The sequence below is a fragment of the Apodemus sylvaticus genome, chromosome 22 (assembly GCF_947179515.1).
Source record: "Apodemus sylvaticus chromosome 22, mApoSyl1.1, whole genome shotgun sequence".
NCBI lineage: Eukaryota > Metazoa > Chordata > Mammalia > Rodentia > Muridae > Apodemus > Apodemus sylvaticus.
In genome coordinates this window covers 24537933-24565451 of record NC_067493.1, presented here as the reverse complement: position 1 = coordinate 24565451, position 27519 = coordinate 24537933, and the positions used below count along the sequence as shown (strand labels likewise).

The following is a 27519-nucleotide window of genomic DNA, read 5'->3' as shown; positions in this document are numbered from 1 at the left end:
CTATCTGTGAGCTCCTCCTGACCTCTGTTGGGCCTGCCCTCCATCACAGCCATTCTTGGCTCTGTTAAAAGTCAACTACCAAGGAGGCAGCTTAATTTTAGAAGACCCTGCCATTCTATCTCCCCCCGCCCCCCATCTCTGGAGGGAGAGTGTCCGTTGATTGTGTCATAGAAAATTCTCTTTGGCCAGGTGTGGTGGCATGTGCCACTAATCCCAGCACTCGGAAGGCAGAAGTAGGCAGATCTCTGTGATGAGGGACAGACAGGGTCAGCACTTCCTATCTAGGTCACCCCTGTCAGGCCAGGAAGATGTCTGATGTTGACTCACCCAGCATGCAACAGGCTCCCTGCTCTACCCCATCTTTCCCACCGGAGACCCGCATGCTGACTGCACAAAACTTGTACCTGGTGGGTTCTCAGGTATACACACCTGGTCCCAGAACACATAATGGGCGACTGTCTCATGCCCTTCAGATGAGAGTCCCACAAGCTGCAAGTATCAGTCAGTAGATAGACCTGCATCCCAGAAAGGCCTAGAGAAAGAAAGAAAAAAAACTATCTGCATCTTCACTGTTGCCCACCCCCCCCCACTGTTGGCAGTGCCCTTATGATCGGTTCCTTCTATCAGAGGGCCAGCTCCCCACCACCTGCCTCAGGCTGATGCATCTTGGTGTGTTAGGAAGAAGCATGGTAACTGCCAGCAGCTAGCCAGAAACCCGCAGTCTCTACAGCGCCCAGAGAACTGTGGGCATCACCCCCGCGTCCTATCTACCCTGCGGTGTGCCTCATGCCTACCCGACCCCACATGTGGCTTGCGGGGTATGTGACCCTTTGTACTAACTACCTTCTTTACCCCCTTGTAGCTCAAAGCAGTTTCAAGACTGTGAACAGCAGCTCTACGTTAACAACCTATGAATTAACACGTAAGTGAACAGCCCCTTGGGCCCTGGGACTGCATGCAGTGAATTTCTGCCCGTCCGTCTCACAGAGGTCCAAGCAGAACCAGCCTGGATTTGTGCCCTTAATCAGAGTTCCTCTCCTGATGGCTGCATCTCAGCTCAGCATGTCCTCATAGGGGAAACGTTTAGAGGCAGAGGCTAGCGGGGTTCACAGTAGTACCCCATCTGACTGGGATGGAAGAGAAAGGCGGACAGGGCAAAGTATCTCCTGTGACTCCTCTCTCTCTCTCTCTCTCTCTCTCTCTCTCTCTCTCTCTCTCTCATAATTATAGAGAAATATATAGACCAAAATTTACAATCTTAACCATATTTTTCCAATTTATGGGTACATGTATGTCCATGTACCATGTGTGTGCCTAGTGCCCAAGGAAGCCAGAAGAGAGCATTGGGTCTCCTGGATGGGAGTTACAGATACTTGTGAGCATCCATATGGATGCCAGGAATCAAATGCAAATCCTCTGGAAGAACAGCAAGCACTCCTAACTGCTGAGCCAGCCCCCATCTTAACTAGTTAAAGATAGTGGTCCATTTGCTTTCTCTCTGAACTGAAACCCTCCCCTTTGAATACTGACCCCTAAGGGCTGGGGTTGTAGCTCAGTTGGTAGAGGAATGCTTGCCTACCATGGAGAAACTCGGGGTTCCATTGCCAGCAGGGCATAAACTAGGTGTGGCAGTGCATGCCTGTAATCTCAGCACTTGGCAGGCAGAAGCAGGTCAGAAGTTTGTAAGTGCCCAGGCTCTTTTTGGGAAAGCTGCAGAACAAAGTCAAGTCGACTTATGGACACTTTGTTGCCCCTCACCTGGGCACAGATGGGAGGACTCATCTCATTTAATTGATAACCATGTCAGGAGACATGATGGAAGCATTTCCTAGTCCTCCAGAGAGCAGTCTACTTCTCTCCTGGGGTCCCCATTGCCTGGGTGTGGCCACAGGGGAATCTAAGAACAGAAGCCAGTCTATCTATAGACTGACCAAGTATGTTTGACCTTGTAGATCTGAAGAAGTACCGGCGCTATGAAGTCATCATGACTGCCTATAACATCATCGGTGAGAGCCCAGCCAGTGTACCAGTGGAAGTCTTCGTTGGTGAGGCTGGTAAGCTCCAAGCCTCTCCCCCATCTCCCAGCCAGACAAGGGCTATAACAATCAATCAGATAGCTCTAAGAAGCCTAGATACTCACTTTACAGTAAGAACACTCAAGAGGAATAATTTATTTTGTCCAGTTTCTATCCATTAAGTGGGGAGGGGCAAAGTGTGGGGACAGTGGAGGGACAGTGAGGGGACAGTGTGGGACAGTATGGGGACTATGCAGGGATATTTCGGAGATAGTTCTGGGACAGTGCAGGGACATTGCAGAGACAATGGTGGAGTGACCTCCACCATGAAGGAAGTAATAGTGCTTGCTTACATCAGACTTCCTCATTCCTCCCTGGTGTACTGTCAGGTAGCCCAGCCTGCAGGATGGTGCTGGAAGCATCCTAGGCATCGTTCTCCCCTTTAGTTAATGCTGTCTGCCCTTGCACACAAACCCAGATGCAGCTTTACTGACCTAAGAAATTCTCAGTCTCATCAAGTCCACACTGTATTGGTTAATTTCCTTGTTGCTATGACAAAAAGAAAACTTACCAGTGTGTGTATATGTTTTCTTACTGCCATGACATGAGTAACTTGAGAAAAGAAGGTTTGATTTAGTTCACAGTTTGAAGGCTCAGCCCGTCTCAGTAGGGAAAATGGCAGTATGCCATCTCAGTATGCCATGGCACCTGGTCACATTGTATCCATAGCCAGGGTGGAGCCAGACAGCTGGTCACATTGTATCCATAGTCAGGGCAGGAGCCAGACAGCTGGTCACATTGTATCCATAATCAGGGCAGGAGCCAGACAGCTGGTCACATTGTATCCATAGTCAGGGTGGAGCCAGGCAGCTGGTCACATTGTATGCATAGTCAGGAAGCAGAGAGAACTAAATGCTGGTGCTCAGTTCTCTTTCTCCTTTCTATTCAATCCAGGACTCTAGCCTACAAGACAGGCTCACTGGCATTTAGGGAGGTCTTCCCACCTCAGACTAATCTCAAAACCTCCCTTACAGGCATTTCCAGAGGCCTATCTCCTGAGCAATTCTAGGTCCTGTAGAGTTGACCATCATAGAGAGGAAGGGTTTATTGTTCAACCATCACAAGGGACTTGTGGACCCGCAAGAGAACTTGCGTGAGCCAGACTATGTAGCCAGAGGAGCATTTGTGCTGTCATCCTCGGTAGTTTCTGGGGAGGGAAAAAGGTAGGCTTAGAGCAGATAGGTCACCTCTCCAAATTTAGACAGTAAACAGATCCAGCTGCTCCAAAGTCAGGTCTTCCCACTCTCTCACCTCAAACCTGGCTGCCTGTGACTGTTAATCTTGATTGCCATCTTGACAAGATCTAGAATCACCTAGAAGACACTCACTTCTGCCCTTATCTGGGAGGGGTTATCTAGATTAGGTTGACTGAGGTGGGAAGATCCACCTTAAACGTGGGCGGCGCCATTCCCTAGGCTTGGGCTGAATAAAAAAAGAAAGATAAAAAAGAAAGTGAGCTAGGCATCAGCATTCATCTCTCTCTGCTTCCTGACCGTGGATACAGTGTGACCATCACCATCCTGCTGCCATGTCTTCCCTGCCATGATGGACTGTGTGCCCTCAGACTGTGAGTCAGAGTCAACCCTCCCTCATTTAAATTGCTTTTGTCAAGTGTTTTGTCACACCACTAAGGAAGCTTACATACCAGCCCCATATGTATGGCTCAGTACAGCCCCCCTAAAGGATTCCATGTCTGACTCCCCCCCCCCATCTTGTGACAGCTGAGACTTTATTACTGCCTGTGCCTGCCCATGCTATCATGTCCTTAGAAGTACTTGCTGCCTTTAATACCACCTGCCCCCCAACCACCATGCCAGAGGCAGCTCTTCTGTTCCTCAAACAATACACATAAGTCCCAGGCCCCAACTCACTTTCCTTTGCTCCACATCTGTTCTGAGGAGAATTCTCTGGAAGGAAGAAGTAATGGGGCAATGCGGCATCCCTTCCAGTTAGTCATTGACGGTCTCTGCTCCTCACATTCAAGCAGCAGTCTAGCTCAGGGTCCAGAGCAGTAGTAATGGTGCCAGAAGTAAAGCTGGACTCACTCTTGTGTGTTGTACATGTGTTTATGCATGTGTGCATACATATATATGTGTGTGTGTATGTGTGTTTGTGGTATGTGTATGTGTATAGATGTGTGTTTGTACATGAGTGTAGGTGCACACCCATGACAGCATATGTGAGGAGGTCAGAGAACAGCTAGTCTCTTTCCATCATGTAGCTCCCAGGGATTGAACTCAGGCCATCAGGCTTGGCAGCAAGCACCGTTACCTGCTAAGCCATCTCACCTACCCATTCCTCTATGATAACCACCCTCTGAGTATCACACACAAGTCATCCTAAAGTACTCAGAGGCTTTTATGGGAGCAGAGCCAGCTGTGAAGTGACCTTGTGTGTCTGGGTGATGACCCTGCCTTTTGCTGGCTGTGTGACCTTGAGGACAGTAGTCAACCTCTCTGAGCTCTAGCCTTTGAGCATTGTAGCATGGCATGGAAATCTGTGAAGCACAGTGAGGACACTCAGGTTCACATCTCCACTAGGCTCCCAGCTATCTGCCTCCAGAACGAGTCTGGAGAATGTGCCTGGCCTGGCGTATCTCCTTGCCGTGTTTACTTAGCCTGCTCACAGCTCCCACGTGAGATTCCCGAGGCATCTGGTCAGCTATGGGACAGGCCTTAGAGAGTAGATGTTCTCTCTGGGGCCCCATCCTGATCAAATATGTAATGCTTACCTCTGTGAGCCTCAGGGAAAACGTGGTTTGTAGATGCCTTTTCACGGAGGACTGCATCTGAACGCCAATGTTCCAAGTTGGGAAGAAAAATAAGTCTGTCAAAATCCAGGCCACAGGAGGCATAGCCTAGCTCCAAACAAGACTTGAATGGAAGAGCCTCATCCATGATGCTGCATGGGCTCAATTCTGGTATACAGGAACGCCTATTTATTTATTTATTTATTTATTTATTTGAGGCAATGTCATGTAACCCAGACTGGCCTGGAACTCACTACATACCTGAGATTGGATGTCCTTGAACTCTAAATCCTTCTGCCTCCATCTCCCTAGTGCTGGGATCATATGCATGTGCTACCGTGTCTGGGTCACGCTGTACCTGGATTGAACCCAGGGCCTCCTGTATGCACAGCAAGTACTCCACACCATTAGGGTCTGTCGTCGGAGCTTGCCATTTGGTAGAAAGTGAGCTTCCTCCAGATGGTGGAGAATCTGTCTCCTCCCCTGACCCCCGACACCACCTACCCACCAACAGGGTGTCAGCCATGATTGAATTCTGCTTACACCTGGACCAGTCTGCGGCAGGTTCTCCTCGGTCTCTGCCAGCCGCCTGTGTCGCACCATCACACATGGCTCACACTCAGCAACTCTGGTCATGAATGCTCTTGGTTTCTAAAATTTCAAAGCTGTTTTGTAAGTCTGACAATCACTTTGGCAAGCGCACACACACACACACACACGCACACAAAGGCAAATTCTGGGATTTTGATGGGAAGTGAATTAAATGACAAACTGATTTAGGAACTGCTGATGCTCTCCTCCTGTCCCCATTTCCGCTTCAGGAAGTGGCTGGCATCTGCTCGCATCCTGGGGTGGGGCTGGCAGTGTTCTCCATGCAGACTGCTCATACTGTCACTGACAACAGGTTTTCCTGCAGTTTATTACGAACGGGCTGTGGCAACATGTCCCTGCCCTGCTCATAGCTGCTCGCAGCCTGAGGCAGAGGCTCACATCCCTGATGGCATGCTGTCAATCTTAGTTCAGCAAGAGCCACCCTGGGGCCGGGGCATAGCTCAGGTAGAGCACTTGCTTAGAATGTCTAAGTCTCTAGCATGCATCCTCAACAGTGCAAAAGCACAGCGGACAAGATGCATTGGTAGGTAAAGGGCTTGCCGAACACGCATGAGGACCGGAGTTCTGATCCCAAAACACACCCCCAAGACACACACACACACACACACACACACACACACACACACACAGCTTAACACTGTGGCTTATGCTCCAATCCCAGCACTGGGAGGCAGAGACAAGCTTGATCCATCCAGCCTAGCCTAGCTCACTTGGCAAGTTCCAGACCAGGGAGAGACCCTGCCACAAAACATCAAGATAGACAGTGCCTGAGGAACAGCACTAAAGGTTGTCCTCTGACCTACACACACACACACACACACACACACACACACACACGCACGCGCGCGCGCGTACACACACAGCCATACACACGCATATGCACACACACGCACCCACACCCACATACACACACACACATGCACATGTACATACTCATATACACACATACACATGCACATGCACACAGGCTCACGCACACACACACACATGCACATGTACACACACATACTGCACACGCACACATGCGCACACATGCACATATACACACACATACACATGTGCACACACACACACGCCCACACACACTCGCATACACACATATACATGCACACACACACACATACACACGCACATGTACACATACACACATGCACATGCACACATGCGCACACATACACACATACACATGTGCACACACATGCACGCCCACACACACTCGCATACACACATATACATGCACACACACATACACACGCACATGTACACATACGCACATGCACACATGCACACACATGCATGCATGCACACATGCGCATGCACACATGCACACACATACATGTGCACATACACACATGCACATGCACACACATATACACACTCACACATGCACATGTACACACACATGCACATGCACACATACGCATGCACATGCACACACACATATGCACACACACATGCAATATACACACATACATCCACACATACTCATGCATGCACGCATGTGTGCACATACGAGGAGTAGCCTTTTAAGTTCTCTAGAGAGGAACTAGGATTTGCCCTCCTCCAGTCCATGGGGACTCAGTACTAAGTATCCACTAACAACTGAAGTGTCTGGCTCCACAACAGCAGAGGCATACACACACCTGGTACTTGCTGTCACTCAGGCCCAATGGGGTTCTGTGGCTTTTGAGATACGCTGTGGATGACAGCAAAGTCCTTTGAGACTGTGAACCCACCATTACCTCACAGCTGTGGCTTTCAAAAAGTGATTACATTCTACATTTTATTCTGTGTGTGGAGGATGCATGTGTGACACAGTGTGCTTGTCAAGGTCAGAGAGTGACTTTCAGGAGCCCACTCCCTCCTTCCACTGTGTGGGTCCCAGGGACCAAACCTAGGTCATCAGGCTTGGTGGCAGGAGCCCTTACCTGCCAAGCTGTCTCACTCACCGCACAATCACTGTTTTTATTCAGTAGTTTTTGTTTCTGTGTGTTTGTTTGGTTCATTAGTTTGGTTTTTCGAGACAGGGTTTCTCTGTGTAGCCCTGGTTATCCTGGAACTCACTCTGCAGACCAGGCCAGCCTCGAACTCAGAAATCCACCTGCCTCTGCCTCCCAAGTGCTGGGATTAAAGGCGTGCACCACCACCGCCCGGCTTATTCAGTAGTTTTTAATCATGTGTCTTTGTGTGTGTTAGTATGTGGATTTGTACACATGAGTGCAGTGCTGATGGAAGCCAGTAGAGGGCACCAGATCCCCTGAGGCTGGAGTTGTAGGCCACCAGGTGTGAATGGAGGAGGACTTGGGTCCTCTGCAAGAACAACCAGTGCTCTTAACCACCACACACGCTGTGTGTGATGGCACCCACCTGTTGTCCCAGCATCTGGGAGGAGGAAGCAGGAGAACCAGGAGTTGAGGGTCATCCTCACTATGCAGTGAATTTGCAGCCAGCCTGGGCTATGCAAGGCCCTAAATAAGAACAAAAATCGCACTGTAAAATGTGGGTTTTACCTTGCCACTACTCCTACAGGTTTTTTAATTACTCTTGGTTGGAAAGAGGAAAAGAACCACACTTCTGGCTGTGTCGGCTCCCTCTAGTGACACATTAAGCCCATCCTAGAGCCCATTAAGTGAAATTAAAAGGATTCAGAACTGTGCTAGTTAGAAATGTGTTTATAATGAAGAAAGTAGCAGTCGCTCAGGGGCAATGAACGCAGTTGCCACACCTCCCAGGACCCCACTATCCCATCAGGTTCACTACCCCCAGGTTCACTTAGGTAACCTTTAACCCAGCATATGTAGTGACATCACAGGGACCACAGGTGGTCCCAGTGGCCAGTCAGTCTACCCCTGCTGTATGTAGACAGGACAAGGTCTTAAATCAGGAATATGGGATGAGTGTCCCCTGAAAGACCCCTGTCCCCACAGACACCCTAGAGGGAACATTAATATCCATTATATAGAGGCTCTGACCTTAGAGGGAAGCTAGCTAATTGTTGTCATGAGTCTGGGGCCAGAGGGCTTAGGGATACTAAACAAAGAGGGAAGGAAGGTTGAGACAGTGATGTGGGATCGCAGTGTTCCCAAAGCTCAGAGGACAGTGCACAGAGGAAGACATGGCACTGGAAGAAAGGAGAAGATGGCTCTCTACTCCTCAGCCATGCCCCCAGCCCCTCCCTGGGGGATTCTAGGCAGGGGCTCTACCACTGAGCCACACCCCAGCCCCTCCCTGGGGGATTCTAGGCAGGGGCTCTACCACTGAGCCACGCCCCCAGCCCCTCCCTGGGGGATTCTAGGCAGGTGCTCTACCACTGAGCCACGCCCCAGCCTCTCACTGGGGGATTCAGACAAGTGCTGTACCACTGAGCCATGCCCCAGCCACAGGGTCTTTGTAGCCTTTTCTCATTCTCTAGGTTTGTGGGCGCCGAAGCTGTACACCAGTGGGGCCCTGCTGAATAGCCACTAGACCCTGGACTCTCCCTGGCAGGCTTTGTCCCCATTCATCTGCCCCTCTTCTTTCCTGCTGCCTCCAGGCAGAATCTACAAACTTGACCTAAGGGCCAAAGCCAGTCCACTGCTTTAGAGATAGACTGTTTGTAGAGATAAAGCTTTGCTGAAACAGCTACACCTTTTTCTATAAAGGCTTGTCAATCATTCTCATCTTTTCTAATGCTGTGGCCCTTTAAAATAGTTTCTCATGTTGTGGTGACCCCCCAACCATAATTTTTTTTTACTACTTCATAACTGTAATTTTACTACTGTGATTAATCATAAGTATCTGTGTTTCCCAACGGTCTTAGGTGAGCACTCTTAAAGGATCATCCCACTCACAAAGGCCTCATGACTCACAGGCTGAGAGTCACTAGCTTAATTAGTCTGAACTGGACTAACTTTGCCATAACAGCTAATACTGACTGAAATCTATGTGACTCCAAGGTTCACAGCCCTCAAAGCTTAAAACACTACCTGGCCCTTTCAGAAGTTTCTACCTCAACTGTAGGAAAACAACTTGGGTTTGGGAGTCAGACAGATCTGAGTTGAAATCTAGACCATTCTAGGGCAAATGATCCAAATCTTTCCAAGCCTCCAAGTTGTCCAATGAAAATAAGATATTTCTTGAGCAGCATGAGTCTCTTGAGGGACCAGGAAACTGCCTTGTTCATATAATGTAATCATGATTTGTTAAGACTTGGGTCTCACTGTGATAGGAAACTCATGGTACAGGCAATGGGAGAGGAGGAAGAGGAGGAGGAGGAAGAGGAGGAGGAAACCCAACTTAGACAGAAGACCCGGAGTGTGGCTTTCAGCCTTGCTTATTTGCATGGGCGATAATAGCTATTGAACAGGGTAGGAGTCTAATCCCCCATGAGGAAACAAGAAAATAAAGGTCACTGCAGTAGAACCAAAGGCTGGGGTTGTCTGCAGGGTGGAGGGTTCAGAGCTGACTTTGAACACTTATGTGTCTATAAATGATCAGATGTGGTGGTGGCTGCTATCTTTAATTCCAGATGATTCCAGCAGCTGAGATGGGGGGGCATGGTCAGGGGCTTAAGGTCAGTCTACACCACAAGAAAAAAAGGAAAAAGAAGAACTTGCTATTCTAGATAGTCTGGGGAAAGACTCTGCTGCTGAGCAGACCTCTAACTTCTTATATTATTTTTAGAATATTGCTAAATCACTGATCACAAAAACCAATATCAGCAACTTTGTGTGGCTTCAGCCAAAGCAGGAGCCCTGTGTGACTAAGAGCAAGTTAGAAAGAACAGGAATCCTTGATGTTCCCTGAGATAACCCTAGCAATAGTTGATATGGCCTAGGATCTCCCTGTCAACAGTGAACGTCCAGAATGACCTAGGAGGCCCTGGCAATGGTGGCTGTCTGGACTTAGGGTAGTCCTAGCAACAGTAGGTGCCTAGTGTGAGGCTTCTCTTAGAAACTATTTTAGTCACTTTTCTGTTGCTGTGAGGAAGTACCAGACAAAAGCCACTTAAAGAAAGGTTTTATTCTGGATTCACAGTCTGAGGGTGCACAGTCCATCATGGTGGGAAGACATGGCGGCAGGAGCATGAGACAGCTGGTCACGTTGTATCCACTGGTCACATTGTATCCATAGTCAGGAAGCAGAGAGAGAGATGAATGCTGGGGTTCTGCTCGCTTTCTCCTTTTTATTCAGTCGAGGACCCCAGATCAGGGAATGGTGTCACCTATATTTAGGGTGACTCGGTGAATTAGATAATCCCTTACAGACACACCCAGAGGTTTGTCTCCTATATTATTCTGGGTCCTGTCGAGTTGTTGAACCGTACTGACCATCATAGGACTCTACAGGTCATATGGACAGGTCAGATTGTTGGACGACTTCCCCACACAGTCAGTGTTTTAAGCAAGAGCTCTCAGAACCAAGTGGATAAATATCCACTTCCCTTGGGGATTAATTCCAGGGCTCTGAAGGTCCTTGGTACAGGAAGGCTCCACTGTCTTGACAAAGACTAAGTGAAGCCACCTGTTCTCATTAACGTTTGTTGACACCTTGCACAGGCTAGCCCTGAGATAGGGTCAATAACTTAAGAACTGTCTCCACCAGGTTGTCCAATGGACACGTCTGTGAGCATTCATTCCCTTGACTGCTAATTTCAGAACTGCCTTTGAACACTGACATGTCTATACAGGACCAGATGTGGTGGGTTGGTCCTTAGCTGTGTAAGAAAGCTGTTTGCACAGGAGCTAGTAAGCAAAGATCTTTAGGTTCCTCGGCGTCCCTTGGCAGTGGACCGTAGGCTGTACGATGAAGTGAGCCTTTCCCTCCCCAAGTTGTTCTTGCTCACGGTGCCCATCACAGCAACAGAAAGCAAACCAGAACACACCTGCCAGAAGCTGCCAGTAGCACCAGCCTGCATGTCCTGTGTGAGTTTGCCAGGAAAAGATTCTTAAGCTCTGAGGTTCGTAGGTCCAGGGCTGCAGTGTGGGGCCTGTCACTGTGCCAGCCCACCCTGGGCCCACCAGAACATGGAGTCAGGGGCACCAAGCCAGCACTACTCATTCACTAGCAATAAACAAACAAACAAATAAATAAATAGCAAAAATATGAGCTGAGGATAGCTATTATACATGAATGGCTATGATTGTACAAACATGCATGTGTGTATGGGTGTATATACATGTGTTCATGTGTATACACGCGTCCTTGTGTGTTCAAGTGCATTGCAAGTGCACATGCACATGTGTGTGTGAGAACAGGGGTCAGCTCAGGTGTTAGGTGTCAGGTTCACTCCACCTTGGGTTTTAGACGGTTTTCCTGCTTTCCCCTTGAACTCTGAAAGTCAGTCAGGCTGCCTGGTGAGTCCCAGGGGCCCCTCTGTCTCCGCCTCTCCAGCTCAGGGGCCCAAGCATGCTTTACTATACCTGTCCCTGACTTTTGCTGCTGTTACTGTTGTTTTGTTTTGCTTTTGTTATTTTATTTTTTGAGACAGGGTTTCTCTGTATAGCCCTGGCTATCCTGAAACTCGCTCTGTAGATCAGGCTGGCTTAGAACTCAGAGATCTGCCTGCCTCTGCCTCCTGAGTGCTGGGATTAAAGGTGTGTGCCAACACCACTCAGCTGGGCTTTTTAAAAGATTTATTTATATTAGTACACTGTAGCTGTCCTCAGACACACCAGAAGAGGGCATCAGATCCCATCACAGATGGTTGTGAGCCACCATGTGATTGCTGGGAATCGAACTCAGGACCTCAAGAAGAGCAGTTAGTGTCCTTAACCGCTGAGCCATCTCTCCAGCCCCCTTGTTGTTTTGTTTTTTAGTTTTTTAAATCAAACTCAGACCTTCATACATGTGCACTTTACTGACTGAGCCATTTCCCCAGGCCCGGTGGCCATTCTTGGTCTAGCTACAGCTGATGACCTCCTGACCATGATAAGCCTCCCAGGAGGCTGGATGAGGAAGACAGGATGGCCAACCATGAGCATCCACTGTTCTTCTTAATACAGACAGTGGGGCCAGTGAAAGTCAGCCAGAAGATTGTCTTGCAGACATTTCTAGAAACTTCTAGAATTTTACTATGGCTGTCAGTTGCAGAGTGCTCCAGAAGTTCCCAGTGTTTCTTTATAGTTCGAGGAGATCTGTCTCTGAGGCCACAGAGCATTGTGGCAAGGGTGAGGGAGCGATTCTGCCAATTGATGCTGGTGCTGTTAGCTGCTCTGTAGACACCAGAGCCAATCTCAACCGTGACCGTGACCTTCCTGTTCTACAGGTGATTCAGCTGCTTGTAGGCATCTAATCAGCAGATGCTGTAGAAAAACTGCTGGTCAGAATGCTTTATGAAAACAATGTCATGCATTAAAACATATGCCAGGGTTGAGGAGATGGCTCAGTCAGTTAAAAATGCTTGCCCCAAAAGCAAGAAAGCCTGAGTTCTGTCCCCAGCACCCACATAAAAGGTGGTGCAATAAGGCATATCTGTAACCTCAGCTGTAGAGGGGCTAAGCTAGGAGGATCCCTGAAGACTGCTGGGACTACCTAGCAAATCAGCTCCTAGTTCAGTGAGAACCTGTCTTAGTTAGGGTTTCTATTGCTGTTAGGAGATACCATGACCATTGCAACTCTTATAAAAGAAAACATGTAATTGGGGATGGTTTACAGTTTCAGAGGTTCAGTCCCTTATCATTGTGCCAGGAAGCATGGCAGTGTGCATGTAGGCAGACATGGTGCCGGAGAAGGAGCTAATGATTCTTCACCTGAATCAGCAAACAGGAGGGAGAGAGATTGTGAGTCACTGGCCTGGCTTGAGCATCTGGGACCTCAAAACCTGCCCCCAGTGACATACTTCCTCCAACAAGGCCACACCTTCCTATAGTGCCACTCCCTGTGAGCCTATGGGGGCCATTTTCCTTCAAATGCCCACAGAGACCCAGTCTCAAAAAATAAGGTGGAGGGAAACTGACAAAGAGATCTGAGCTCTGGCTTTGGGGGGGGGGGGAGCAGAGCCCTAGCTGTTCTGGAACTCACTCTGTAGACCAGGCTGGCCTCGAACTCAGAAATCCGCCTGCCTTTGCCTCCCAAGTGCTGGGATTAAAGGTGTGGGCCACCACTGCCCAGTGAGCTCTGACTTTTACAGACATAGGTACAGACACACCCACATATCCATGTGCATACATGCATAAACATGTATATGCACTATACTACACACACATACACACACACACACACACACACACACAGGAGCTAATATTTGTGTGCATCTTACATCATGAATATCTAGGTAGGAGAACAGACAAAAGCTAGCCTGTCGATCCATCTGCCTCTGGGCTGCACACACTTTCTCTAGGTGATGCTTGCATTCTGGGTGGAGAGCAGCAGGCTAAATTCTCCAGACAGGCTGGAAGCCCTGAAGCTCATTGGAGCCAGAAAATAATAATAAATAAATAAAAATAAAAATAAATAAAAACAAACAGAAAACAAAAAGTATTAAATTCAAGATTATAGTACTGTGTTTTCATCTATTTCCTCCCGACATGTGCCAACCATGTCCCGTTATCTGCAGTATCTTTGTGGCATAACAAACCAGGCTGCAGTACAGCTGACGCAGGCGTGTCTCATCTGGGAGCTTTAGCTTTCTGCCCAGCCAAAAGACATCGGAGACCCTGAGTCTCAGCGATCACCCAGTGTGTGGCTCGCCCAGCCACCTGCTGCAGATGGACTCTCATGGCCAGGGCCGTCCTGGCTTTGCAAAGCTGCGGAAAGCCACCCCTAGGAGGACCAAGGAGGGATCCGTGCACCAGCCTCCCAGAGTAACGGCCATGCTCAATTCTGCCTTTCATGATTTTAATTGTACAACAGTAATTTTGTGATCCAGTTGCCGACGGCAAACATGCAGAAGACATTAACTTTATTTATGTTTTGGATTATTAATGCGGCTGTTAAAATTCCTCCAGTTAGTTTTGATTGAATTGTTTTTTTGTGTGATTCTGTTGTTTAATGGAGCGGTAAATAAGAATTTCTGATAATGAGGCCCAGCATCTGTCACAACAACCTGGTGTGGGCTATTAACATTTCCATTAGCGGCAGGGTGGGCAGCGATAATACAGAAGCACACAGTTAGAACAAAATAAATAGTCGTGTCAGGCCGAGCGGGTGTTAATTACTATTTTATTCTGCATGGGTGGGGGGAGAGAGCAGGAAGCAGGGGAGGGAGCTGCGGGCAAGGGGTGACCTACTGCTCATAAGGTTGCCTTATCTCTCCAAAAGAGCCCCATGCCAGGAAAAGAAATCTCCCTAGGTAGTGATGGCTCTGTGGCCTCCATTGATGGCCTCTAGACAGACTCTAATCAAGAGATAGCCAGCAGGGACTGGGGAAGAGGCTTAGCTGCTAAGGTACTTGTTACACACACACACACACACACACACACACACAGCTTGAAGAGCTAATTTGGATCCTCAGCATCTGTATGAAAGCCTCCATGTTCCCAGAGGTGGAGATGGGAGGAGACAGGTGGATTCCTGAGAGCTCATTGGCTGGCTAGTCAATCAATCACTTAGTTCCAGGTTCAGTGAGAGACCCTGCCTCAAAAAAAAAAAAAAGAAAATGAAGAATGAGATCATAGAGGACACCTGAAGTACACTTCTGCACAGGTGCAGGCTCTCTCTCTCTCTCTCTCTCTCTCTCTCTCTCTCTCTCTCTCTCTCTCTCTCTCACACACACACACACACACACAGTAAGGTGGAGAGTGATCAATGAAGACACCAACACTGACCTCTGACCTTCACACATGCCTGCACACATACAAACATATATACATACACAAGCCTATATAGAGATGTGCACACACATGTGCATATACATGAAGATATACTTACTATATATGTGCATACTATGTTCTCACTGTCTTGTCTCCCAGCTTTCTGGATAGTGTCTGTCTTTCAACACTGGCTGACTGTATCTCAGCAGAACCTGTGTTCTTTATAACTCTGTGTAATTTGTTCTATGCGTGTATAAGAAGGTTCCTCTAAGAGGGCTTGTAGCCTTCCTTGGCATAAATGGAATAAAAATTGCATGGGACACAGCCCAAGGCTTAGAATGTAGTTACACCTGAGACCCCACAAACTTAGGTGGGCTCCAGGATATATAGTTTCCCACACTCCATCACAGAACTATGTCCTGTGTGAGCCTGGGAGACATGGGCTTGTGGGTCTCAGCCAGCTGACAGGAGGCTACCCCAGTTACTCTCCTGTTTTTCTCTATCCTCAGCCCCAGCGATGGCCCCACAGAACGTCCAGGTGACCCCACTCACGGCCAGCCAGCTGGAGGTCACATGGGACCCACCACCCCCAGAGAGCCAGAATGGGAACATCCAGGGTTACAAGGCAAGTTCTCGCGCATGGCTGCGTTCTTTCTTCCAGCTCGCTGTGTGCCCAGGGCCCCGCAGGCTCTGGCTGCACCCTGGCTGCATGCTGGTCTGCTGTGTCCCCAGCAGCATATGCCCAGCATGGAAGCAGGCCCCAAGTGCCTGGAGCAGGCTTGGGGGGAGGGAACAGCATCTGATATAAAAGCTGCTCAGAGAAATCCACACAGGAAGTGGGCTGCCGTGTGCCCAACCACAAAACACCAGAGCATGCTCCACCAAGGGACCTGACCTCTACCAGGGCATTTGCTGATAGTAATAAAAGTGGAGTGTTCTTACAAAGGCTGGTTACAAATCCCAAAACTGTCTCCTGCACAGGGAGGGACTCTCTCATTTCCATAGGTATGGCATAGAACCAGAGAACTTGTATGTGGAAGAGGGGTTGGGTATGTGGTGTGTGTGTGTGTGTGTGTATTATGTGTGTGATATATGTATATGTGGTATATGTGTTGTGTGTGTATGTGTGTCTGGTATATATGTCTGGTATCTGTGTGTGTGTGTGTGTGTGTGTGCTATGTGGAATGTATAAGTGGTATGTGGTATGTGTGTGTTTGTGCTATATGTATGGTGTGTGTATGGTATGTGTGTATGGTATGTTTAGGAGGAGTGTGGGATATGGGGTGTGTGTGGTGTGTGTATGTGTGTGTATGTTGTATGTGTGTGTGAGTAGTGTGTATGTGTGGGTGCACAGAAGGTCACTTTGACTATGCAGCTCTTCAGGCCTTAAGTAGTCAATATTTTTTTTTTCTTTTGGGGAGGCAGGGTGGGGCAGAGACAAGGTTTCTTCTTTTTGGAAGACAGGGTGAGCCAGTGACAAGGTTTCTTCTTGGCCAGGACCTCACCTGTTTGATTAGTCTGGCTGGCCGACAAGCCCCAGGGATCCTCCTGTCTCTGTCTCCCCAGCACTGGAATTACAAGCAGAAAAAATATAAAAATAAAACATGGGTCTGGCATAGCACTCAGGTCCTTAGACAGCACAACTAAGCCATGCCCTGAGCCCTGGGAACTACATTTGTAACAAGTCCCCACGTGTGACTTCTGGGAACTTCACATTGAGACAGCTAGCTCACTACAAAGCCATAGAGTATACATTAGTCAGATGATCTAAGGAAAGGAAGGCCACTCACCTTGCCAGCCAGAATCAAGGGAAATAATCCCTGTAGGCAGGATTCCCCCTGACACCTTCATCTCTGCACCCTCCCCTGATAAGGGCAGTGAGGAACTCCCAGCATCCATAACTAGCCTGGAGACAGCCTGTCTGGTGTGTCCATTCTTCCAGAAGTAATTTCCTTATCTGGCCTCCATGAGCCCTACCTATCAGTTATCCCAATCTCAGGCCATCCTGCCCTGATGAATATTGGCCCAATTAAATGTCCATTTCAGAATGATTTTGGTAGGTGTATTATGAAAATGAATACCTCCCTGCCGGCAAGGCTCTTACGAAGACGAATGAGGTCACAGAGAGCCCCGAGAGCTCCAAGGCAAGGCATTATTTATGCACATCCAAAAATATGTTTTCTCATTTCCCTAATGATAAAGACATTGAACTTGGATATCGATCACAGGTTAGCATGGCCTGTCTGAGCAGAGGCTTTCCCACAGGAAGCTCGGCCATCAGGAATGCAGCTGTGGCTTGTGGGTGGAAACCTGCGTGCTCCCCTCATGGAAAGACGCCAGCACGGGGTGACCCGTGAGGCTGTCTACCTCCTGCACAATCTGCCCTGCTCTCACAGAGGGCACACTGCTCTTGGAGCCTGGCACAGGCTCATGTACACAGAGCCGAGGGGTACCTTCCAGCCAGTGTTGTCTTTGGGCAGCCCAGCTGGCGCAGGCTGCGGGCAGTGGTTGCCAGACAGCTGTTTAGGGAACTGGTTCTGCTAATCCCTCAAACCTTTGTGCTTGGCCTTCAGATCTACCTGTAAGCATATCAAAGCTAGGTGAGAAGAAATGCTACTTAAGAAGGGGCAAGGTGCTTTCCCCAGAGTCTCAGCTTAGGACTCTTTCCTGGTGTGTGTGTGTGTGTGTGTGTGTGTGTGTGTGTGTGTTTGTGTGCTTATGTATATGTGTATACATCCTATATGTGTATGTGTGCTTATGTGTTTTGGAGCCAGAGCACAACCCAGATCTTGTTTCTCAGGTTCCCCCCACCTTTTAAAAATGTATTCTTAAATTGTGTCTGGGTAGGTACGCAGAGCGCTGGTGCCCGTGGGAGCCAGAAGAGGGCACCAGAACTCCTGGAGCAGCTGCAAGCTGCCAGATCTGGGTGCTGGGATCTGTCTGTTAATTGCCGAGCCATCTCTGTAGCCCCTTCCCTACTGTCTTGCTGGCTGTACGCTACACTGAGCCCCAGGGATCTGCCTGTCTCCACCTCTCCAGAGCTGGGGTTCGAAGCATGCACCCCCAGACATGGCATTCTGTTTTTAAACATTGGGTGCTGTCCATCATCCCCTGTCTCCTTCCTGTTGTTTTTGGTGTCTTTACTACTTTGCTACATTGATGGAGCACGTAGATGTTGGCTCTCAACAAAATGTGGGGATGTGGCGTGAACTTTGGGGCTTGGCCTAGCCATAGAGAGATGGCATTCAAAGTCTACATCAGAGGGCAGAATCCCTAATCATTGCCTGATGGTCAGAGCCCCAGGGCGCCATGTAAGCCTGACTCCATGGAACACTTTCTCCACACTAAGCTTGGTGTAGTCCAACCTACCCTGTGCTCTACCCAACAGGTTTACTACTGGGAGGCAGACAGTCGCAATGAGACAGAGAAAATGAAGGTCCTCTTTCTCCCCGAGCCTGTGGTGAAGATCAAGGATCTCACCAGCCACACAAAGTACCTGGTCAGCATTTCGGCCTTCAATGCTGCTGGCGACGGGCCCAAGAGCGACCCGTGCCAAGGACGCACACATCAGGCAGGTAGGTCACCCTGCGTGTCCTGTCGTAGCATCAAGAGACCCGTGGTACAGCTCATTCAGGCGAGTGCTAACTCTAGGCCCTGGGTTCCAGCCCGGCACCTCAGAATCTAGGTAGGCATTGTGGGGCTTGTTTTTAATCTAAACACGTGGGAGATAGGAGGATACCGAGTTCAAAGTCATCCTTAGCAGCATATTAAGAACCAAGCCAGCCTGAGTTACATGAGACACGTCTTCCTATTGGTCCCCAGAGCCTGTGTGGTGTTAAGGTTGTCTTGGCTAGGTTGAAGCAGTGTATTCTCTTGTAAGCCTTCAAAGCCACTGGAAGGAGGAAGGCCTGTGCCTGTAGCTAGGTCTCCTTCTGAACCCCAAGTTCCCTTTGGTGCTCTCTCTTAGAGCAGCCATATACGTATCTGGGTCTCTAGGAGCTGAGTTCCTTGCACATGGAGGCTAGGACCCAGGCCCCAAATCTACACCCAGACACGTCCAGCTCCAGCCTGGCCCAGGCTTTCCCTGCTCCTGGCCCAGTCAAGAGCCCTAGACCATTCCTGGAAGAGCTCAGCCACTCAGCCACCTGCCTCCCTCTTACAGATCCTATTTACTTCTCTTCTTGCTATGATAAAAATGCCCCAGCAAAAGCAGCTTCAGGGTGACAGAGAGGGAATGTTTGGGCTCATGGGTCCCAGGGAAACTGTTATCAGGAGGACAAACGGTGGCCGAAGCATGAAGTTGAGGCCCTGGTCACTTTGCATCGGCAGTCAGGAAAGCCTCAAGGTCTGACTGCAGTGATTCACTCCCTCCACCTCCTAAAGGTTCTACAGCCTTCCCAAACAGTGCCATCTGCTGGGACTGAGAGTCCAAACACTTGAGCCTGTGGAGGACATTTCCCACTTAAACCACCACAGGAGCTGTGCTGACGGAAGAGCCCAGCTAAGAGCCATCCACACACAGGGCATAGTCTCTGTCTGCCACAGGCTACCCACCCACATGGCTGTGCCCTGGTCAGGGCTCTTGGTGTTACGTCCTGTTAGGTGTCTGTGAGCCATGACTGTCTCCTTGCTGCTGTGTCCAGCACCCGAGCAGCCCAGTTGTCCTGTTTTGCAGTTAGTGGCGGGAGCTGACAGATGTGAGTAGATTTGTAGGGAAGAAAGCAGTGGCTGGGCCATGTTTGGGGTACCAGGACCTGGTTGATAAGGGCTTTTGTCATGTAGTGAGGGGAGATTGGATATGGACACTCAGAGCAGCCCAGAAGCCTAGTGGGATGTCTGTGAGGGTCGCCCCTACACACACTCTCCTACACAGCCCTGATGAATGAACAGGCCCCACATGGCTGCACCCAAGGGCTTCTCTTCACACCAACAGCCTTGTTGAGTTGGTCAGGTTTCTCCCTGTCTCCACCTAACTGGTCTCTGTGAACCCAGGGTATCAGTGGATCCTGAGTAGAACATTCAGCATGGCCGCAGTCACCACCACTGCCACACTCACCCACTTTCACTCACTCCCACCCACCACCTCCACCACCTCCACCCACCACTACTACCCACACCACCACCCCATCCCCCCACCCCCTACCATGGTAGAGAAGGGTTAGAAAGAGACAGGATAGGGGAAGAGGAGGACAGATGAAATGGGGAAGGGAGGAAGAGAGATGAAGTATAGATTGGTGAAAAGTTGGGGAAAGATTGGAGAGAGGATGGAGGGGTGTGGAAAAAGGAAGGCGGGTGAGAGGAAACCACCCACCACAGTGCTGCCTCTCTCCCCTGAGACCTGGAGATGGAGCTGTGGGCACTTTATCTTCTGTTCATGCCTGTAATTCATTCATCTCTCACCTCACAGCTCCTTTGTGGCCCAGCTCCATCATCCTCCATGGTCTTCCGGAAGGGGCCATGCTTCTTGCTGTTCCCAAGAAGCTGGGAGCTGTCCAATGCGTCTCCAGTCCCTCTTATACCCTTTACACTTCTGCAATGCTGGGTGACACTTAGCCCCGCCTGTCCCGTAGGGCGGCGCGGCTCTGGGTGGGCAATCCACAAAGGCTCTGCACTGGTCTTCACTCTGCACACCTGTGCTCTGTCTTCCCAGCTCCAGGGCCCCCCAGCTTCTTGGAGTTCTCAGAAATAACCTCTACCACGCTCAACGTGTCCTGGGGGGAGCCATCAGCAGCCAACGGCATCCTACAGGGCTATCGGGTGGTGTATGAGCCCTTAGCGCCAGTGCAAGGTAAGGCGGGGGAGCGCAGTGGGCTCCACGGCTGGGTCCACAGAGCGAGAGCCGCTGACTCCAGCTTGCGAGAAGTTGGGAAGGTGGAATGGAGGGGCTGGGGACTTGAGGGGCAAGCATGAGGGCCTGAACTGAACCCCTAGAACCCATGTGAACACTCCAGCTGTGGCGATGATGTTCAGTCCTAGTGCTGGGGAGCTCAAGACAGGCCTGGGGCTCGCTGACCAAATGACTAGATGAACTGGTTCCCAGGGGAAAGTAAGAGACTCTGGGGCTTGCTGGTAAGCACCATGGTCTGTACACCGCGGGCTAAAAAGTATGTCGTTGTTCCCACAAGAACGTGCTTGCAGATCAATAACAGATGGGTCACAGGGTGGAATGCTTTGGGAAAGCTGGTCCAGGGACCCTACAGTAACCAGGGCTACTGTAGAGACAGCAGTAGTGGTGCCGACTAGTATTCTGCCTGGGAGACTTGGAGGAAACAATATGTCAGCAGTCAAGCAGGAAGTGGCAGATCAAGGCTGTGGCTTCAAAGGGCCTCACACACCAGGCACCTGGTGGTCAGCCCTGCCTCTGGGTGTTTTTGAGTTCTGTCTGTGGTTGTGTCTTTTATCTACTTGTTCCTGTGTCCACCGAGGGCTCTGTGGCCCCAGTGTGTCACCCCACTGTGTACTCAGAGACAGGTCCAGCCAGGTTCAAATCTTGCCTTTCCTGGTCATACACACAGACACATCGTAAAACATAGAGATTAGTTAATGTCTGGGAGGCAACATTAACAGAAGCAGCCGGCCAGATAAGAATGGCTCTCCACTTAAAGCCATGGTCAAGAGTTTCCTTCAGAAAGAAGCAGTCACATGGAGTGGGAAGTTGGTTTGAAAGGGAACATTGAAGCCCTCAATTTTATTGCATCGAATCTCTGATGCCTTTGACAAGAAGATTTGCCGTTGCTTTATGATACTCTAAGAAAGACAGAATGCTCACCATAAACTATGGCCTTAGGCTTAAAGCCCCGTCAGTTCTGAGCTGCATCCCAAATCTGAGCTGGGAAAGTGAGAGAAAGAAAAAGCCAAGGGCTTCTGGGCCGATCGATGAGCTTCGTGCACGACGGAGGAGGTGTCTGTGGACTGGGTTCTAAGCATCCAAAATGGCACTGGACGGGCAGTGGATAGTGACTGCTGTGGTCCTGCTGGATGGCTCTCTTTCCAGAGCGAGCAACAAGTGTCTTGTGCAGGGCTACCTTCAGAGAGAGAGAGACAGACAGACAGACAGACAGGGAGACAGAGACAGAGACAGAGAGACAGAGAGACAGAGAGAGACAGAGAGAGACAGAGACAGAGAGACAGAGAGACAGAGACTGAGAGCAAACAATTGGAGTCATTCAATTGAGACGTGACTGCCAGGATCATGGCTCTGCTTGACCTGTGTGCCCTTCGTAATCAAAGCTAGCTTGAGTATCTCATCATCCTCAAACAAGCAACTGACTCCACCTCATCCTGTGTCCCGTGTCCTGTGTTAATGATTCCCTGAATCTCTAAGAACCCCGTGGCACACACTCTGGGAGCAGGGGGCTTCTGCCTTACCTAACTCTAGTCCCTGCCCTCCAAAGACTGTCCCAAAGACTGTCATTCCTTAGTGAGATCTGTGCCATAGGGGACTTGGAGTCTTGGTGATTCTCTCTCTGTCTGCCCCTCCTTCCACCCCCAGACAATTCTGGCAATGCTCCAACAGCTCCTCCTCCCTGCCCCTGACCCCAGGTCTCTAGTTTTCCTGCATTGCCAGAGCTACAAGTACTTGGTCATCTTTCACAACCATATGTTCTGTCACATTCAATCCCTGTAGGTATGACCCCAGCAAGCATCATCTGGGTAGTGGGCAGTGTTTACTGAGCGCTTACTGTGTACCCTGCACAGTGCTACTCCCTGCCACCTGGCATCCCAGCATCCCGGCATCCATGCTCTTGTGACAGCCCTATGCTGAGCTGCCACCTCAGTGTAAATTTTGCAAAGAAATTGAGTTTAGGAGGCTGGAGGGACAGCTCAGTCAGTAAAGTACTTGCCTTGTAACCCTGAGAATCTGAGTTCAGTCCCTAGCATTCACATACAACCATGCGTGTGGTGACACTTATATATCCCAGCACTGGGAGGGGGCAGAGACAGGATCCCTGGCATACTGTAGCCAACCAGCCTAACCTACTCAGAGAGCTCAGTACCTGTAGCAGGTACTGAATCAAGTCATGATGGGCAACACCAGAGGAAAAATACCCAACATTGTTGTGGCTCCTAACACACCTACACACACACATGAACACTCACACACGTGTACATTTGCCTCTCCATCATACATGCGTGCGTATACACACACACACACACACACACACAAAGAAACTGAGCTTAAAGCCCATCTTTGTAAATTACATTTTAACTTTCTTTGTGTCTGGGTATGCACACACACACACACACATACATGTGCACACCCTTGGTGTGGCATGCATGTGAAAATCAGAAAGCAGCTTCCAGGAGGTCACAGGCTGGGCAGCAAATACCTTTTTCTTCCAGGCCATCTCCTGGGCCCTCCACTCATTTCCTCCAGCCCTGGCCTTCTAGACTGATGGAGAGCGGCGTGACTTGAACCTAGGCAGTCCAGTGCGTGCTAAGCATTCTGACAGCCAGCATTGAAGTCCGAGTGCCAGGCACTGGCTGCACAGCCGGGGTTGTGCTTGTCACCCATTTTCGCCTCTTTACATATGTGACAAGGTGTTCTGTCACTGCCATCACCTCTCTGTATGTGGAAAGGTCTGGCTCCTTCATCGTGAGTGTCCCTGCCATTGGTGCTGTCTGTGCTGTGCTGGGAACAAGGATGGGAGGACAGGATGGTGACTCCATGGCCCCTTATTGGCTCTGCAGGTCAGAGACAGTCCAGGCCTCAGCACACAGTACACAGTTCAAGGACAAGTTATCCAGATGCACACATCCTTGCTTTTGCTTTCGTCCTGAGTCAAGATTTACTAGGCAGCCCAGGCTAGACACAAAACTTACTCTGTACCCCAGGCTAGCCTCAGATTCACTCTGTAGCCCTCAGTTTGGACCATTCACAGACCTGGCCCGTCCCCAACTCCACGTGTGTGTGTCTGTCATGGTTGATCTCAGGCTCAGCCTTCCAGCATGTCAGTGGCCAGAGCACACAGCCCAGCCAGTGGCGCTATAGAGTTGCCTGTGGACAGCAGCAATGAAACCACAAAAGCCATGAGTGGCCCTGCAAAACTGGGGTGACCATGATCTCCCCACTTAAACCTCCAGAGTCCACAACCCTCAGTAGCCTACTCTGATTACAGCTGCCTGACTCACATGACTAGTTGAAGCTCAGCCATCATGCGGCATGAAGAGATCAGCAGATGTCTAAACACAGGACATATTAGAGCCCTACCTTCACACACACACACACACACACACACACACACACTCACATGCACACTCATATGTACACTCACATGCACACTTACATGCACACTCAAGCACATGCACACACACACATGCAAGCAGACAAGCAGACATGCATACATGCACACAGACACACCTACCTGATCAGGCCTGCAAGGTGACCCACACCTCCCTTGCCTTGATTAACAGGCAACCCCGTGTGGCTCAGCTATCCCAGCCTCGCCTCGCTATGTGACACAGACGAAGACCTGATCCAGCATCAACTACACGAGCCCATCAGAGGTTGACTAGAAGGAACAAGACCCAGGCCAGACAGGATGGGTGTGGTTTTGAGAAAGAGTCTTACTGATCTCACTGTGGCTCAGGCTAGCCTTGGGGTTCCAGTGATCATCTTTGGGTACCCACAGGGTTCTTTTGAGCCACTAGGCTGTGGAATAGGTTACAGAGGGGACAGGAGGGGAGGGTCCTGGGTGTATCTCAGAAACTCGGCTGCTCCAGGGACTCAGAGTGTTTCCCAACAACAATAACCTAGTTGGGTGAGATCCTTGCTCCTGACTGAGCTTCCAGTTTCTCTCCTTAACTCCCTGTGGAGACTATCAACCTCAGAAAGCCTGGGAAACTGAGCCTGGTGAAGCAAGCCTTTCCTCCAGCCACACAGGAGGCTGAGGCAGGACTGCAAGCAAGTTCAAGGACTGACTGGACTACAGACAGTTGAAGGCCACCCTGGGCAACTGCATGAGACACTGTCCCAAAGAAAGAATGAAGGAGAGTTAGGGCATGGCTCAGTGGTAGAGCCCCTGCCTAGAACCCCCCAGTGAGGGGCTGGGGTGTGGCTCAGTGGTAGAGCCCCTGCCTAGAATCCCCCAGAGAGGAACTGGGGGCGTGGCTCATTGGTAGAGCCCTGCCTAGAATCCCCCAGTGAGGGGCTGGGGTGTGGCTCAGTGGTAGAGCCCCTGCCTAGAATCCCCCAGGGAGGGACTGGGGGTGTGGCTCAGTAGTAGAGCCCTGCCTAGAATCCCCCAGGGAGGGGCTGGGGAGTGTGGCTCAATGGTAGAGCCCCTGCCTAGATATGTTAGGCCTTAGTTCCAACCCTGGTACTTCAAAAAAGAAATTTAAGCCATCAGGCAAGGAAACAGAACCGAATTACCTGAGGCTAAGGCTTCCCTGATTGTTCACCAGCTGACCTAGGGACTGCAAACTTCCAAGAGAACCACTCTTGGCTGATTGGCAGACAGGAAGTGCTTGGAGTTCTTCTCCACCCTCTGCTCTCATGTATCTCAGAATTTCTCCTGCTGCCGTCAGGAATGGAAAAAGCAAGCATTCAGCTAGGTACAAGATGAAGCCACCAGGAGCACTAACCCATGGGTGTCATCACCTCCCTAGGACCATCAGCCTACTAGGCACAACACTTCACTAAGATCACCACCCCACTGAAAGTAGCCTTACCCCATTGGTCAGGCCATCACACTAGAGCACCACCACCCCAAGAGTACCACACAACTGGGAAATCACGCCACTGGGAAGAACACCTCACTGGAGCTCTACACCAGTGGGAGCACAACACTTCTTGAAATATTACCAAACTGGGGCACTGCCTCCCTGGGAATCACTAACCACCATGAAGATGAGAGACATTGGCACATCGAGAACAATCACCCTGCTGAGGGCGTTGCACCAGTGTAGAATCCTACCGCTGGGAGCACCAGTCATCAGAGTATCATAATACTGGGAGCACCATGCCTCTAAAACATCACATACTAGAGTTCCTCACAGTTGTGCTACTGTAGGACTCAGTGCCACCCAGAGCACTGAGCCACATGGAGCACTAAGCCATTTGAACACTGAACCATGTTTTAGGGAATCTGATTTTATGGCAGAGATATTTTTATGTTTCTTAAATATGTTTTAAACTGTAGTGCTTTATGAGATTGTACCCCAAGGCTTCATAGTGCATGGCATGGTTTTAAAATTGACCAAATATATAAAATCCTGACACATTTGAGATGGAGGGAAGGCAAAGCTACTTCCTCCTCCTCATGAAGTCGAATATACAAAGTCCCTAAATGAGTTCACAGCCGCTCCAGAGAGAACCAAGCATCTTGACACACAGAAGGCACCACTGCAGAACAACCTTATATCTGAGAGGACCCCAGCAATGACAGCCACCCTGTGTCACCCACCATCTTTGTAGCCTCTTTCCTTATCAGCATGTATGATGGTAGGGTCCAGCTCTGTAGGCAGAATTGAACACATTTTTCTACAGACCTCACCTCCCATGAGGAGAATCAAACAGAAGTTATTTAAATCACCCTGAAATAATTCAGAAGGCAATAATTCAGCTGACACGAACTTGTCTTAAAGACATAATATGAACATAATGAACCAGCTAAGAGGCTTTTTGGAGACCTGGGGACTACAGATCCATGCTCTGATGGCCTGGAACAACGGATCATTCTGAATAAGATGGCGCTTTGGTTCCTCTGCAAGCCCATGTGGTATTAGCGGGTTCAGACTCCACTATGCTTCCTTCATACTGAGGGCAGGCTGTGGGCAGAGATACTAGGCAGGATGCACCATCCCCCGTTAGCCATCTCAATAATCATTCTGAAGTTTGTTCAGCGTATCCATGCAGTGTATCAACACTCCAAGGACACACATCTGCTGACCTGGCAGACATGTCATCTCAGATGTGCCTAGCAGAGATGAATGAGCACTCAGAGAGGTCCCGCAGCTGAGAGCTTGCCTAACGTGGCTAGCCTGGTCTATAGAATGAGTTCCAGGATAGCCAGGAATACACAGAGAAACCCTGTCTCAAAAAACCAAAACAAACAAACAAACATTGTATTCTTTTCAAACCTATGGAAACAGAACCTCACTTGCCCTCTGGGGAGATGCATATTTATGTAATTTTGAGTGTTTATTCTTTCCACTAAATGTTAAATCTCACTGCCTAATCATGCAGCAATGGTCATTATTCTTTGATTCTTTCTTTGTAGTATCATTTACCAGAAACCAGCCACAATTCAAAAACTATTAAATTGGGAACTAAACCATCTATAAGCTTTATAGTATGCACAATCCCAAGTAGAGCAACTAATTCTCCCTCCATCCTCCCACATCTTGACCA

The 27519-nt window shown here is 49.6% G+C and overlaps 1 protein-coding gene across 1 annotated transcript in view; it reads left to right on the top strand.

Annotated features, from left to right (window-relative positions):
* Sdk1 (sidekick cell adhesion molecule 1) overlaps positions 1–27519 on the top strand; it is a 1012579-nt gene that overhangs the window by 941630 nt on the left and 43430 nt on the right. The window contains exons 34-38 of the mRNA XM_052168081.1: positions 863–922; positions 1953–2054; positions 15677–15792; positions 18556–18742; positions 20818–20955. Coding sequence (XP_052024041.1) covers positions 863–922; positions 1953–2054; positions 15677–15792; positions 18556–18742; positions 20818–20955 — 603 coding nt within the window. The remainder of the gene's footprint in view (positions 1–862; positions 923–1952; positions 2055–15676; positions 15793–18555; positions 18743–20817; positions 20956–27519) is intronic.